The 15,622-nt window shown below is 46.3% G+C and overlaps 1 protein-coding gene, 6 non-coding genes and 1 pseudogene across 7 annotated transcripts; 3 read left to right on the plus strand and 5 right to left on the minus strand.

The window, feature by feature from the left end:
* Positions 1 to 60: 60 nt before the first annotated feature.
* On the minus strand, positions 61 to 1,063 carry LOC133451781 (uncharacterized). Its single transcript, XM_061730925.1, has one exon. The coding sequence runs from the start codon at positions 947 to 949 to the stop codon at positions 95 to 97; it is 855 nt and encodes a 284-aa protein (XP_061586909.1). The 5' UTR covers positions 950 to 1,063; the 3' UTR covers positions 61 to 94.
* A 1,025-nt stretch (positions 1,064 to 2,088) lies between these two features.
* Positions 2,089 to 2,162, plus strand: trnat-ugu (transfer RNA threonine (anticodon UGU)). Its single transcript has one exon. It is a non-coding gene; the product is annotated as a tRNA-Thr (tRNA).
* Positions 2,163 to 4,588: 2,426 nt separating this feature from the next.
* trnas-gcu (transfer RNA serine (anticodon GCU)) lies at positions 4,589 to 4,670 on the plus strand. The gene has a single exon. It is a non-coding gene; the product is annotated as a tRNA-Ser (tRNA).
* A 1,934-nt stretch (positions 4,671 to 6,604) lies between these two features.
* Positions 6,605 to 9,822, minus strand: LOC133451739 (uncharacterized; annotated as a pseudogene).
* Positions 9,823 to 10,068: 246 nt separating this feature from the next.
* On the plus strand, positions 10,069 to 10,150 carry trnas-gcu (transfer RNA serine (anticodon GCU)). The gene has a single exon. It is a non-coding gene; the product is annotated as a tRNA-Ser (tRNA).
* Positions 10,151 to 11,250: 1,100 nt separating this feature from the next.
* Positions 11,251 to 11,324, minus strand: trnat-agu (transfer RNA threonine (anticodon AGU)). The gene has a single exon. It is a non-coding gene; the product is annotated as a tRNA-Thr (tRNA).
* A 202-nt stretch (positions 11,325 to 11,526) lies between these two features.
* On the minus strand, positions 11,527 to 11,608 carry trnas-uga (transfer RNA serine (anticodon UGA)). Its single transcript has one exon. It is a non-coding gene; the product is annotated as a tRNA-Ser (tRNA).
* A 2,424-nt stretch (positions 11,609 to 14,032) lies between these two features.
* On the minus strand, positions 14,033 to 14,114 carry trnas-uga (transfer RNA serine (anticodon UGA)). The gene has a single exon. It is a non-coding gene; the product is annotated as a tRNA-Ser (tRNA).
* Between the last annotated feature and the right edge of the window lie 1,508 nt (positions 14,115 to 15,622).

Genomic DNA, 15,622 nt, shown 5'->3' on the forward strand with positions numbered 1-15,622 from the left:
ATCTTACAGTTTGATTGGCAGGCGTTGGTCCTCGAGAAGCAGCAGAGAAGTGTGTTAAACTACAGCTCTGCATCCTGGCCTGGACCCTGCATTGTCAGGGGGAGTGTCTAATAACATTGGCCAGATTTCTAGACATAAGAGCTGCACCATCCCGGGTGGGATGAATGCCGTCCCTTCTAATCAGACCGGGCTTTCCCCAGAATGTCTCCCAGTTGTCAATAAAGTCCACGTCGTTTTCTGAACACCACTGAGACAACCAGCGGCGGAGCGAGAGCATGCGACTAAACATGTCATCGCTGGTCAGATTGGGGAGGGGGCCAGAAAAACCTACAGAGTCCGACATGGTTTTGGCGTAGTTACACACCGAGACAATATTCATTCTGGTTACTTCCGACTGGCGAAGACGGGAGTCATTAGCTCCGACATTGATGATAACTTTACCATATTTACGATTACCCTTTGCCAGTAGCTTCAAATTTGCTTCTATGTCGCCCGCTCTGGCCCCCGGGATACACCTAACTATGGTCTCTGGAGTCGGCCTCACATGTCTCACAATAGAGTCTCCAATCACCAGGGTCGGTTTCTCAACAGATGTGTCGCTGAGTGGGGAAAAACGGTTAGACACATGAAGCGGGTGGTGGTGTTCCGTGAGCCCTTTAAGACTACCCTTCCTCCGAACCGTCACCCAGCTGCCCTGACTGGCCGGCTGCCGGGGAGCTGCAGGGGAGCGGCTACGCTCAGCTGCTACGGGCCGGTCCGCAGAGGATTCTATCGGACTATGGTCTAGTTGGCCGAACCGGACCTCTAACTGACTGAGCCTCGCCTCCAGCCCTGCAAATAAGCTACACTTTAAGCACTTACCGTCTTCACTAAAGGAGGCAGAGGAATAACTAAACATTTCACACACTGAGCAGGAAAGAGGTGAAGCGGTGGGAGCCGGAGAGGCCATGCTAAGATGCTAACGGAGGCTAACGGACAGAAAATGTATCGGTGATTGGTGACAGTGAAAGTTACGGAAGAGAAAATGAGCGAGTGTTGAAATAAAGACAGTAATGTACCAGATATAGTGCTATTTTACCAGAAAACAGTCTAAGTTTTAGATAAAAAGTCGAGAGAGATCTGAGCCTGCACAGACCGCAAACACCAGGAAGTGACGCGATGCGTGACGCAATACGTTACCCAATCAGCAGCCAGTTCACAGCGCAGAGACTGATCATGGATAAGGCACTGGCCTCCTAAGCCAGGGATTGTGGATTCCAGTCCCACCTAGGGTGGCAATGTTTAAAATTGCTCAATGCAAGACTGAGTTAATATCTTCAGATCCTAATTTCAATACAGCAAGATTTGCACTTTCACTCAATCATTACTGATTGAACCTCAGAAGTTGTTTTTTTTTTAACTTACTATGCCTGTTGTTTCGATTGTCAAACAAGTCATAACTGACTAAAAGGAGAGGAACCAGACATTACCCCGCTCTAAAGCAGTCCACATCTCTTAAAATAACTTTAAGAATTGAATATTTGAATTAAGTTTGGTTAAGAAACCTGTGACTCAGCCACACAATCCCTGACTTTGGGGGAGGATCTTTCCCTTTTGACCACTGGGACCAAATCTGTCAGACACACCACGTAAAGAAATACACATTTGGTCGTGAAGAATTGCAGTGCCTCACCTTGTGGCACAAGTGAAGATAAAACTGACATGAAGCTGACAACAATATAATTGATATTATTTGTATAATTGATCACATACTGGCAGAATTGAAGCCTGAATTATAATTCTGGTTCCAGCAAAAATCAGACCAGCTTAACGTCTTGAGTTATTCAAATCTAATGACAACATCAGATCTTTGCTGGAACACACAAGACCTGCTTTAACTGAACCCTTTTCAGGGCAGGTAACCATATATGGTAACTATAAAAGTTACCATCCTTCATAGCTCTGTTACTTCACATAAAGCCAGGACAGTAGTGGAACAGGTTTGTGTACTAAATATATCACAGTGAGGTGAAATAAAGCTGCTCCAGAGGTAGAATTAACTTGTTGTGTCAACAGGGTTTTTATAACAAGTTGCAGACGTGTGTTGAGGGCCCTGTGGCTTAGTTGGTCAAAGCATCTGTCTTGTAAACAGGAGATCCTGGGTTCAAATCCCAGCAGAGCCTTTAAACTCATGAAGACAAAGGTAAGGATGTAACTCCTGTAATGTTTAAAACTACGTACTTTGTGGAAAAAAAGTATCCAATTTCTGGGTTTTCCACACGGTTGGATAAAGTCCTCTCCTCTTTTAGGGAGGAAACTGTTTGTCAGTGTAGTAAGTCAGTCATCAGTGAACTGTCATTGGCTGACCGTCACTGCCAGGGTTCTTGAGAAAGCTTTAAACCAGTCAGGGGTGCGTAGAAAGAGAGAGCTCTGTTCATTCAAATGTCAATTGTCAATATCAATCTTCTCCAAGTTTATGGTCTCTTTTTAAGAGGATGCCTCTCTGGTGGAATGGCGACCGCCATCCAGCACATGGGTCTTGAACGTGTTAACCGTCGGCTTATGTACGTTACCCAAGCACACCTCTCCTATCACCACTCAGCCCAGATCCAGACGTTGGGCAAAGGGAGCATCACGTGGTCCGTTTATCTGCCACCTGACCTTGTGTGCTCTGAGCACGTCTCTTCCTTTCTATAATGCCAGAGCAAGTTCTGAGATGATACGAGAATGGTTCGCTCTCCACACTGAACACCTCGAAGAACTCTGGTCTAGCTAAGGAACGATTGCTCTGGTCATCAAGAATTACGTAGGCTTTGATGGCTTTGTTCTTGAAACCCTTGGGATAAATCTTTACAAGGCAGATCTTAGAGCATGAACGACCCCACTGACCTAGACCACAAACTTCAGTGCAGCTTGTCGTAACATCAGTCACGTTAGAATAATCTTCTCCCTCCCCGCCATTCTCTTGTGGATGTGGAGGAGCGTTGACGCTCTGAGGTGATGGGCCAGGATGCATGGCTGCATCATGATAGGTGCTGTCACATTCAGAGCACTTCACAGAAAATGTGCAGTCTTTGGCAAGGTGGGAGGTCGAACCACAACACTTGAAACAGCAGGTACTGGAGGTTTGACAGGTGGATCCGGTAACTGTGGGGAGGAAGACTGATTTTGAAGGTCAATCTGAGTTTGAACATATTCGCTGGTGCGTTGTATTCTAACCTTGTCTGATTCAGATTTTCCATTTTCCATTATGGAATTATGCTGCCACAGGGGTGCTGTCACCCGGATTCGAACCGGGGTTGCTGCGGCCACAACGCAGAGTACTCATCACTATACGATCACAGCTTGAAAGGGTGCATGTACCCAGCTTTAGATATGTGCTCGGTTTCTGCAGTTATGTCAGTGAACACAGTGTGAGGTTGGAAGAAGAGTTTACAGAGGTGTGCCACCCCTGTCGTCAGGTAAGGGCATTTGCTTCGAATGAGATATGAGGAAGGAAAAGGGAAGGAAGAGGAAGGGGAAGAGAATGAATAAAAGAGGTCCCATGAAAGACGTACTCTGTGACTATCATTTTGACCCGGGTTCTGCTGTGAGTCACGTTGAAGCGTGTTTCCGCTCCAGCATCCGGATCGGGGTACGGGGTAATGAGCATGGGGAGGCACGGATATCCTCTATCCCCCAGGAGATAGCCATCAAATTCTCCTGCAAATGCACATATAACACAAAGTTAGACACATGAATATTCGCAAAACTGATCAATATAATATTAGTAATATAACACACTCTGTAGAAATGTGGTGCTCAAATTTGATTCCCAACATCCGGCATCCTGCACAGAGCCTGGCCATCTCGCCTCCATGTTTGATGTTCAGGGGTGTACCAGGGGGCTGAGTGGCCACATGGCCTAATGGACAAGGTGTCTCGCTTTGGATCAGAAGATTGAGGGTTCAAGTCCCTCTGTGGTTACAGCGCCTTCAGCACCTCAGCACCGCTAGCCCTTTTTGATTGTAACATGTGGAAACACACGTGGTGTAACAACTCAGATGTCCCAACCAAAGTAGATGGCAGTGGCCAAAGCCATAGCCGAGTACAGTGATGACACCCTAGTGCAGGGGTCCTCAACCCTGGTCCTCGAGGGCCGGTGTCCTGCATGTTTTAGATGTTTCCCTGCTTTAACACACCTGATTCTAATTAATCATCGTCATCAGCTTTTCATCCAGGGCTGCACAATTCTGTTGATGACACAGTCACTTGTATCACGGTGCAATGAAGCAGGGAAACATCTAAAACCTGCAGGGACACCGGCCCTCGAGGACCAGGGTTGAGGACCCCTGCCCTAGTGGATTTTGTTGTGTCCGTGGCACCTTTTCTTTCTTTTTCCAAAAATTTGAGAAGCACTCTTGCTGCCACAAGGGTGCTGTGACCCGGATTCGAACCGGGGTTGCTGCGGCCAGGTTGGAAGAAGAGTTTACGGAGGTGTGAATGAGGACTACTTGAGAGGAGACAAGATGAATAAGCAAAAGTTTAATGATGACTAGCTGAATGTGGAATAGTTAAATTAGGTGTAGTTGAGCGAGTACTGGTTGAAATAGAATAGCCTAACAAAACAGACGAGGTGGCCGAGTGGTTAAGGCGATGGACTGCTAATCCATTGTGCTCTGCACGCGTGGGTTCGAATCCCATCCTCGTCGTGCTTGCATCTTTTCTTTATATAGTATTGTGTCACTACAACACAATCTGCGTGCTTTCCAGAGACCAATCACATGACCCCCAAACAACTATCAAAAAAACACTGGCAAGGGACCACTTTCAGAGAGAACACCTAGCTGCTGAAAAGTGAGAGTGAGAAAAAAAGGATGAAGAACAGAAAAGTGAGACAAATATATGTTGTCAAAGGTAAAACAAGTGCAGATATATTAGTATTAATGAACCGTTAACAGGACAACTACCAGTTGGATGTAAATAAGACTCATTCCTGGTTAGTTTTTGGTCTACAGAGACCACTATATAAACAGGTGTAGACAGCAGACATTGATGTCTAGTTGAACTGCATCATCGATGACTAGTTTAATGAGGACTAGGGGTGTAACAATATATCGTGCCACGAAATTTCGCGATACAAAAATGTCACAATACGTGTCGTGGAGGTGACAAAGTGTATCGCGATATTGGGTTATTAATATTAATCTATTGTGTTGACTAGAAACACGCATCCGACCGCGACCGCACCTCGACCCGCGGACCAAAATCTTACTCCGCTCAGAAAAAAATAGTCCCGTTTTGTGGTCCCGTTTTGAGCTCTGAAATTTTACTTATGTAAGTCTGGTGTAGAGTTAAACCTTACCTTATTAAATTAAACCTTTTTCGGGTCGTGTGTAGGATAAACACGGGGACAACTTCTGCTGAGCTCCAGTGTACTTTAATGTCCGCTCAACAGCGTAGGATTTTAGAGCGTCAACACAGCACCTAGTGCTGTATCACTCCGCCCAATCTAAAACATACTAACAACTACAGATAAACTGACTAGTGTAATTATAGTCCCTGATTTACATCAGAATATAAAGAATATATTTATAAAATAATGAACCCTGAATTACCAAAATAAACTTCTTAACAAAAATAAATCTCCTCTTACACTTATAAGGTGAGCATGAATCAATCTTTTTTTATGATGTAAAATCGTATGTATTTATTTACTTTTATTTATTTATTTAATTTTAGTTGTTAAATTACAGTCAAATCATACATGAGAGAAACTATTCAGTTTGTGGCAAAATATTTTTACTTGTATGAAACTGAAGATGCATAATGCAAACCTGCCTGACATTTACTTTTAGTTCAGTTTGTGGAAAATGGTTGGCCTAGCTTTCTCTTTAAAACTTAAACAGTTATAAAGCATTACAAACTGTAACAATAGGGTATTTTGTGTCTTTCAAATAAAAGACAATTTTTTTCCAGTCATATGTTCCTCATTCAAGGTTGTTAAAAAAATACTGCTATAATATCGTATCGTATCGTTATCGTGACCTCAGTATCGTGTATCGTACCGTATCGTGAGATTAGTGTATCGTTACACCCCTAATGAGGACTAGTTGAACAATGGCTAGTTAAACAAGTAATCGTTGAATTAGGATTAGATGAATAAGGACTAATTGAATAAAGACTAGTTGAATGACGGCTAGTTGAGTATGGACTTGTTGAATGAGGTTTTATTGAGCAAGGACGAGTTGAATAAGGTTGAGTTGATTGAGGACTAGTTTACTAAGGACTATTTGAAAGAGAATGAGTTGAATAAGGGATAGTTGAATGATGCAGAGTTGAGTAAGAAATAATGAGAACTAATTCAGTAAGGATTAGTTGAATGAGGAGTAGTTGGAAAAGGATTCATTGAGCAAGCAGTAGCTGAAGGAGGGCCAGTTAAGTAATGGCTAGTTAAGTGGGGACTAGTTGATTAAAGACGAGTTAAATGAGGACTGGTTGAGTAGGGACTAGTTGAATGAGGGCTTTAAAGAAACATCTCCTTGATGCACTGGGACGCATCTTCAGTGATGTATCCTAGGGTCATCGGGTGTTTCGGGTCTCGCAACATCAGACACCCTCTCCTAGGTGACCCAGCCAGGGGTGATCAGTTCCCGGCTTGCGTCCCAGCAGCAACCCACGGATCTGCCCTCTTTAGCCACAACCACCTTGTGGCTTTCTCTGCAGCCTCACTTGCGGATTTAATGGCCCTCTTTTTTGCTGTTCCTGTAATGCCCAAGCGACCTAGGGCTTTGCCGAGCGAGCGTCCCGCGAAGCCTCGACAGCCAACTTCAATGGGCTCATAGTATGTTCTCCAGCCCTGTTCCACCAACTCCTGGTATTTTGCACGTTTCCTTTCGTTGGCTTCCTCGATCCACTCTTCCCAGGGCACTGTCAGCTCCAGCATGATCAGGTGTTTTGAATCCTCGGAGGTGATGATTATGTCTGGCCGGAGAGATGTAGCAATGTGCTGGGGGAACCTCAGCTGTTTCCCGAGGTCGACGTGCAGCTGCCAATCAGGGGCTATATGTAGGAGTCCTGATGCTGTCTGTGGGCCTTTCACGGGTCTCTCTCCAGCTTTGACAAAGGGGATTGCCGTCTTTGGAGCATGGTGTTGTTTGCTGGTGCTGATAGCCGAGGCTATGCTCTCTGCAACTGCTTTGGGCACCTGATCGTGGCGCCATCGATAGCGGCCATCGGCCAGGGCCCTTGGACAGCTGCTGAGGAGGTGTTCTAGGGAGCCTCTTCCAGAGCAAAGGGGGCAGGAAGGTGTTTCGCTCTTCCCCCACACATGGAGGTTTGCTGGACTTGGTAGAGCATCGTACACTGCCTGCACAAGGAACCGAACCCGATGGAAGTCTGCCTGCATGATGTTGGACCAGGTGACTTTGCGCTGTAACGTGCTCTCCCACCTTGTACATGCTCCCTGCTGCCGGAGTCCCACTGCCCTGCTCACTCGCTCTTCCTACACACCTGCTCGGACCTCTTCCTGGAGTAGATGGTGCCTCTCCTTGCCTCGGGCCTGGCTGACTTGGGACTTTGGGAAGTAGCCCAAGCCTGCTCTTCCTGTTGCCAAGACCCCCACCAGTGCCTTCTGCCTTAGGCGAGACTCTGCCACCTCCACTGCCTTCTCAGCCCTCCACTTCCTACCCGTCCTCACTTCAATCCCAGCTGATGCTACCTTGCAGTCCCTGGAATCCCTGTACTGTAGGGCTTCTCTGGTGCGTGCTACCTTAAATTCCTCAGTGAGCCCACTGAAAGGTAGCTGCAGGGTGTTGCTAGACCCATACAGGGCAGCGCTGTTGAGGCTGCGTAAAAGGCCTAGCCACTTCCGGAGAAAGCTGCTGATCTTCCTTTCGAGGGATTCCACAGTTGATACTGGGACTGCATAGATGAAGAGAGGCCACAGGACTCTTGGCAGGATGGAGTGCTGGTAGATCCAGGCTTTAAATCTACCTGGCAGGCTGGACTTGTCCACCTTGGTGAGCCATGCTCCAAGGTCTTCGCCAGACTTCTGGATGGCCGCAGTGTCTCTTAAGCTAGAGTCAAAGAGTTTCCCCAAGCTCTTGACTGGTTGCTCCGTGATGGTTAGGATTGCAGTTCCTGGGATTGAGAACCGGAACTTGTCAATCACCTTCCGCCTCTTCAGTACCATGGACCTTGACTTGGAGGGCTTGAAACTCATTCTAGCCCATGTGATGAGTCTCTCCAGACCTTGCAAGATCCACCTACTCCCTGGCACTGATGTAGTTGTGATGGTAAGATCATCCATGTAGGCTCTTATTGGAGGCTGACGAACACCTGATCTGGATAGAGGCCCTCTGCATTCCACCTCAGCTGCCTTGACCAACGTGTTCATTGCCAGTGCGAAAAGGGTAACAGAGATGGTACACCCTGTTATTATTCCTTTCCCAAGGCGGTGCCAGTCTGATGTTGCTGACCCTGAAGTGAACCTGAGCCTGAAATTGTTGTAATAATCCAGGATCAGGTCTTTGATCTTGCTGGGAACATGGTGGAGGTGTAATGTGAGCTCAACTAGTTTGTGTGGGATGGACCCGTAGGCGTTAGTCAGGTCCAACCACAATACAGCTAGGTCGCCTCTGTTCTCACGGGCCTCTCTGATGAGTTGTGTAACTACACCAGTGTGCTCTAAGCAGCCGGGAGCTCCAAGAATCCCACCCTTCTGCACTGAGGTGTCGATGTAGTTGTTCTTGAGGAGAAACTCAGTCAGTCTTCTGGAGATGATGCTGAAGAAACGTTCCCTTCCACACTCAATAGTGAGATTGTCCGAAACTGGTTGATCTTTTTCGAGTCCTCCTCCTTGGGAATCCAAACCCCCTCTGCACACCTCCACTGGTCGGCCACTTTCCCCCTTCGCCAGATTATCTTCAAAGTCTTCCACAGGTGCCGGAGGAGCTCTGGACAGCGCTTGTAGACAAGGTAGGGTACACCACTTGGGCCTGGGGAAGATGCTGAACGGGCTGCCTTGACCACCTCTTCAACTTCCTTTAGGCTAGGCTCCGTCAGCTTGAACTCTGCTGTTGGAAATGCAGGGCTGATAAGAGCTTTGTTGTGCCCCAGATCTTCTTCTCTCAGTGGGTCGCTCAAGGTGTTTTCGAGGAAGCGATTCACTTCCTCCCTTGAGCACTCGAGTCGGCCACTGCGCTTGTCCCCAAGCAGTTGTTTTGTGAACCGGAAGGGGTTGGCAATGAAGGCTGCTCGCTTCCTCACTCTCTCTCTTCCCCGCCTCCTGTGCCACTCTGCTCGGTGGATGGTTGTCAGCTTCTTCCGCAGGATGTTGCGCAGTTCTGCCAATGGTTGCTTCTCCTCTTCAGCAGCGCACTTGAACTGCTTCTTGAGGGTTCTGAGCTCCTGTCGCAGGTTCATGGTGTAGGCATTGGGCTTGGTGTTGCCCTTCTCCATCTGGCCAAATCTTTCGGAGCCATAACTAACAATGATGGTGGTCATTGCTAGGAGTCTGCTGTCAGCATCCCCTTTGGCTATGGCTCGAATGATGTTGGACACGTCCTCGTCAAACTGCAGCCACTCACTCCGTCTGCTTGCTGGGGGCCACTTAATCCACTGCTGTGGAACTACTCCGCTTGGCTTGGGAGGCTGTGGTACGTGGAGGGACTGGGAACTGTGGGGTGTCTCCTGTCCGGGCCCCTCCTGCGTCTCACCAGGTCCAGGACCTGTGCGTTGCACCTCGCTCTCTCGCGCCAAACATTTCATCCTGGCCTGATGGATTTTCAGGCCACGTTGGTTCTTGCACAGCTTGCCGCAAATGCATGTTATACTCGTAGTCAGTTCGTTTGCTGGGGTCATTAACCTTGGGTCCGTCCGATTGGAGATCTCATCCTCCCCCCCTCTCGGGATATCCTGGGGGTATAACTCATTAGAGCTTTCCGTAGCTTGTTTGGGTTCTTCCTCGCGAAAGATACAGGCTGGGGTGCTAACCCATACTAGGGTAGTTGATAAGGAGTAGTGGAAATATCAAGAGTTGAGTAGGGACTAGTTGAATGAGGGCTAGTTGAGTGAGTAGTGGTTGAAATAGAATAGCCTAACAAAACAGACGAGGTGGCCGAGTGGTTAAGGCGATGGACTGCTAATCCATTGTGCTCTGCACGCATGGGTTCGAATCCCATCCTCGTCGTGCTTGCATCTTTTCTTTATATAGTATAGAGCCAATACAATACAATCTACGTGCTTTCCAGAGACCAATCACATGACCCCCAAACCACTGTCAAATAAACACTGGCAAGGGACAAACCCCCTTTCAGAGAGAACACCTAGCTCCTGAAAAGTGAGAGTGAGGAAAAAAAGGATGAAGAACAGAGAAAAGTCAGACAAAGATATGTTGTCAAAGGTAAAACAAGTGTAGATATATTAGTATTAATGAACCGTTAACAGGACAACTACCAGTTTGATGTTATTATGACTCATTCCTGGTTAGTTGTTGGTCTACAGAGACCACTATATAAACAGGTGTAGACAGCAGACATTGATGTCTAGTTGAACTGCATCATTGGTGGCTAGTTTAATGAGGACTAGTGGAATAATGGCTGGTTAAATAAGTAGTTGAAAGAAGATGAGTTGAACAAGATATAGTTGAATGAATCCATGAATTGCCCTTTCAGAATTAGAATCAGAATCAGAAAAAGCTTTATTGCCAGGTCAGACATAATCAGACGAGAGAACTTGACTCCGGTTTACACCGATGGCACCATTAATACGGACGCCATTTTTAGAGAAAGGATGACACTGGGATGGGGGGGAGGAGGGAAAAAAAGGCATCTTCACACTGTGTATTTATACCTAGTGTCAAGTCCTCGGTGTTGTCAGGCGGCTCGGTCAGTTCTGGAAACAGGATCCGTAGTGTTATGGGAGAGGGAAGGGCTAGGGGACAGAATTATCTTGTTTGCATTCCTCCAGGAGATTGTGAGCAGGAGCGGTCGTGCCAAGCCGCTCTCTCGAGGTCAAATTGGTAGAATCAGCGGTTGTTTTGAGAACAGGCAGCCCCAGTAATTTTCCGTCTGCCTTTTCAGTCTCTGATCATCATCAGCGACTTCAATCAGTGATCAATCAATTCCGGCCAAGCTGAATGACAAAACAGAGAGGATGCACATTCACTAAGAGCAGGAGTACTTTTGACAAAGTACTCTGCTATAATTAAGCAAGCGTGTGAGAAATAGTGCCAGAACCAGGAATGAGAGATATGTGATCTTTCAGGCATCAAGACACATTTGAGTTTAGAGGCTCTGCTGGGATTTGAACCCAGGATCTCCTGTTTACTAGACAGGCGCTTTGACCAACTAAGCCACAGGGCCTCCATAAAGTCCCCATTGAAATAAGCAGTTCGTTATAGATATGAAGCAGCTCGATGCCAAAACTGCGAACCTGGGCCGACTGCTTGGAAAGAAATGTAAAACTAACTTAATGTAGGCTGATGTTACCCGTTAATGCATGCTGGGGATAACACATAAAAAATCCTCTGTTTAGTTTTGAAAGACATTTTAGTCAAACATTAACCGTTGTTGGCAGGATTTGAACCTGCGCGGGGAATCCCCAATGGATTTCAAGTCCATCGCCTTAACCACTCGGCCACAACAACTTGTCACATGTTTGAACATTTGGCTGAAATAAATGTGTGTTTCTTTGAATCAGAAACGTTAGTCTGAGGTTTGTTCCCGTAGTTATGTCTCTGCCGGGACCAAATTTATGTTTTATTGCCCCAACCAATGTGCCTTTTTTAAATAATAAAATATTGTTTGTATTATTGAACTCTGTCCCCTATCTCTCTCCCTGAGTGAACGAACCTTCGTGTCCTTTTGTAGAGGTGATAATTGACCTTTAGTACGGGTCCTTGGGCCCTAATCAAAGGTGGTGTTGTCGGTAAACAGAAAAAGATCTTCAGATCCCAAACTTAAATAATAGTGAACGTGCCGCCACATAAAGATACATGTTACCTGGGTTTCTGGGCGTCACAAGTTATTATCGACAGTGGGTCCCGCATTATGCCGAAATTGAGGCACCATTGGCAGAAATTGCCCATGGAAAAGGCCTAAAAGCATCGGACCCTGTTACCTGGACTGACGAGGCTGACAAAGCATTCACTGACCTGAAACTGACGTTACAGACGCCTCCGACACTTGGACGGCCTGACTGTTCACGGCCTTTCACCCAGACTGGGGACGAAAAGGCGGGTTACATGTCTTCAGTGCTACTACAAGACCATGGGGGGAAATTGAGACCTGCCCCAACTGCCTCAGAGCTGTAGCTGCAGCAGAAAAAGCAGTTATGGCATCACGTGATATTGTGGGATACACCGATTTAACCTTGCTAGTCCCACATGCAGTATCTCTCATCCTCCTCGAGCAGAAGACCTCACATTTGTCTGCTGCAAGGTGTTTGCGTTACAATGCTTTCCTGTTGGAGCTGCCAAATGTGAAGGAAAAAAGATGTACTGTTCTTAACCCTGCTACCCTTTTGCCAACAGCTGAGGACGTAGAACCACACGACTGTGTGGCAACGATAACATCCATTTGTTCCCCAGGACCTGATTTGAGTGATGTTGCAATTGACAATGCTGACTTTGATCTTTTTGTGGATGGTTCTGCTTCCAGGGATCCTGCTACGGGAAATAGCATTGCAGGTTTTGCTGGGCCTTGTCTGCCCAGATTCCTTTTCCCTCACTATGCTAAATTGACACACGGGTTGGGCCATGTGTCAAAGGGGGGTATGGTGAGTGAAATACGAAGACACTGGTTCACGAGAGGTTTCACAGCTTACGCTACTGATTTTTGCAAAAGATGTGTGATCTGTTCCACAAACAATGTGGGGAGGGGGTTAAAGGTACCACAGGCTGGTCACCCTCCACCAGACAGACCGTTTCAGCATTTGCAGATGGATTGCATTGAACTTACACCCAGTGAAGGCAAAAAGTTTGTTTTGGTTATCGTTTGCATGTTTTCCAAATGGATTGAAGCTTTCCCCACAACAAAACAGGACTCCGCTGCAGTGGCGAAGGCTTTGATGCACCTGATAATTCCCAGATGAGGAATTCCAGTGAAAATCAGCTCAGACAATTGCACTCCTTTTGTGAGTGCTGCACTGAAACTGGTTGGTGAGTATATGGGCATTGACATGAGACAACATTGCGCCAGCCTCATGTGGTGCATGTGGAAGGGAAAAATGCACTTTGAAAAACAAACTTGCTAAAGTGTGTGAGACTACAAAACTGTCCTGGACCAATGCCCTCCCCATTGTGCTGATGTACATGAGGGCGCGCCAGAGAAGCAGAAATGGCCTGAGAGACGGATGAGTCTTTTACCCTCCTCTTGTCAAGTGAGGGGAGGGGTTTTGGCTCTTCTGTACCTGTGGCCTGTGATTCTCTGCCTGGGGTCTGTAACTCCCAAGTTGGAGACTGGGTGTGCTAGCGTTTGGCTGGTGCGGGGCAGGGCACCGGGGTTTATGGTTTAGATCAGTACAAAATTTCCTATTTTATTATGGTTTAGCATAAAAATGCTAAAAAGGGTGGAATGTAATGGGGGATTTTGGTATAACACAGTATGCTTTAAGACTGACTAATGCACAAATCCTGTTTTCAAGTGAACATTCCTATGCTGCCGAGGTCAAGCTCCTTTGACACAGTGCCGGTGGAATTTCTCACTATCAGGGAGTGGAGCCAGGCATGGTTGTCAGGGTGACATATATTTTGTCTTTTGTTCCCAGCCTGGCTGAACTATAAGATAGCGTGTCTCTAAACATCTTCAGCTCACTCAGGACTGACTGCTCGTCTGATCAGTTGCACTGTGTGATCTCCATTCATGAATGCCTTTTATTAAAACTCGAGAAAGATGAACAACAATTTTTGCCACCACACTAACTTAATGTAGGCTGATGTTACCTATGACATTACCTATGATGTATGCTGGAGATAACAAAAAAAAATCCCACTGATTAGTTTTGAAAGACATTTTAGTCTATGGTTAACAACTGCAAGTTGCTAGTTGCAACTGCAAGTTCAAACATTAACCGTTGTTGGCAGGATTTGAACCTGCGCGGGGAATCCCCAATGGATTTCAAGTCCATCGCCTTAACCACTCGGCCACAACAACTTGACACATGCTCGAACATTTGGCTGAAATAAATGTGTGTTTGTTTGAATCAGAAACATTAGTCTGAGGTTTGTTCCCGTACTTATCTCACAGCTAACCTGCCTGCACTCAGCTAAGAGCATCGAGGGGGCGCCGAGAGGCAGGGGCTGGGACAGACGGTAGCTCGCCTCGCGGTGGACCGTCAGCTCGATCCCGAGATCCAACTACGAGCTTTTTAACTGCAGCAACTTTAAGATACACTATTGGAGCTGGAATTACCGCGGCTGCTGGCACCAGACTTGCCCTCCAATGGATCCTCGTTAAAGGATTTAAAGTGTACTCATTCCAATTACAGGGCCTCGAAAGAGTCCTGTATTGTTATTTTTCGTCACTACCTCGCCGAGTCGGGAGTGGGTAATTTGCGCACCTTCTGCCTTCCTTGGATGTGGTAGCCGTTTCTCAGGCTCCCTCTCCGGAATCGAACCCTGATTCCCCGTTACCCGTGGTCACCATGGTAGGCACAGAAAGTACCATCGAAAGTTGATAGGGCAGACATTCGAATGAGATTATAATTTACCTCGTTTGTTTCCAAATTCATATTCCTTTTGTCTAATGTAGGTCATTTTTTGTATGATTCCATCTGAAATCTTAAGATTTAATTTTGCTTTAGCAACAGTTAGTCTCCAATTACCCTCTAACTTTTGGTTAGTTTCTCATATATTTTAAATGAAGCATGTGAAATAATGACTTTTGCTACTTCCCAAATGATGTTGGGATCTAAGGAAGGATCATTGTTTTCTTTAATGTAATTTGTTGTCCACGTTCTCATTTTTGATTTAAATTCATCATCTTTCAGGAGAGAGGAGTTGAATTTCCATCGCTTAGAGATAAAGTGTTCATAGTGTGCATAGTATTTTTGAAAATCACTAAATGATGAAGACTAAACACTAGGATACTCATAAACAGGTGACCCCAGAGCTGAGCTTTCAAAGACAAAATATCCATCAGCACACTCTGTACCCAGGCTAAAGCTAATGTTTCCATCACACACAGCTGATTTATTGATCTGTGGATCGGACAGAAGCAGGCAGGTCTTCATCGTTTTCAAAGTTCACCACATCATCATCGTCTTCATCCCCGTTCACCTGTGGAAACAACAGAGTTCATGTGTCATGAGACAACACTGCTGCTCCCTCCTTGTCCTGTGTATTCCCGTCTCTTGTGTGGCTGCTCTGGTGTTCCCAGTACTGGAGTTGGGGGGGAAGAGGGGGGATGATTTGCAGGGGGGATGGCACCCCCCCCTGAAATAAAAACGGTCCAAATCATCCCCCCTGTAAATCTGCCATCCCTCCTTTCCATCCCTTATGTCATTTCATCAATGAATGTGGTTTTACTGCTATTTCAACATTTAGAGTCATCACCAGAAAAATAACTTATTTGACCATTTTCCCCTGTTTCAAGTAAATTTTCACTTGAAATAAGTAGAAAAATCTGCCAGTGGAACAAGATTTATCTTCTCATTACAAGCA

The sequence above is a fragment of the Cololabis saira genome, chromosome 10, assembly GCF_033807715.1.
Source record: "Cololabis saira isolate AMF1-May2022 chromosome 10, fColSai1.1, whole genome shotgun sequence".
Classification (NCBI taxonomy): Eukaryota; Metazoa; Chordata; class Actinopteri; order Beloniformes; family Belonidae; genus Cololabis; species Cololabis saira.

Coding starts and splice junctions, on each gene's coding strand:
- LOC133451781 (XM_061730925.1), bottom strand. CDS start 949: ATGGCCTCTCCGGCTCCCACCGCTTCACCTCTTTCCTGCTCAGTGTGT.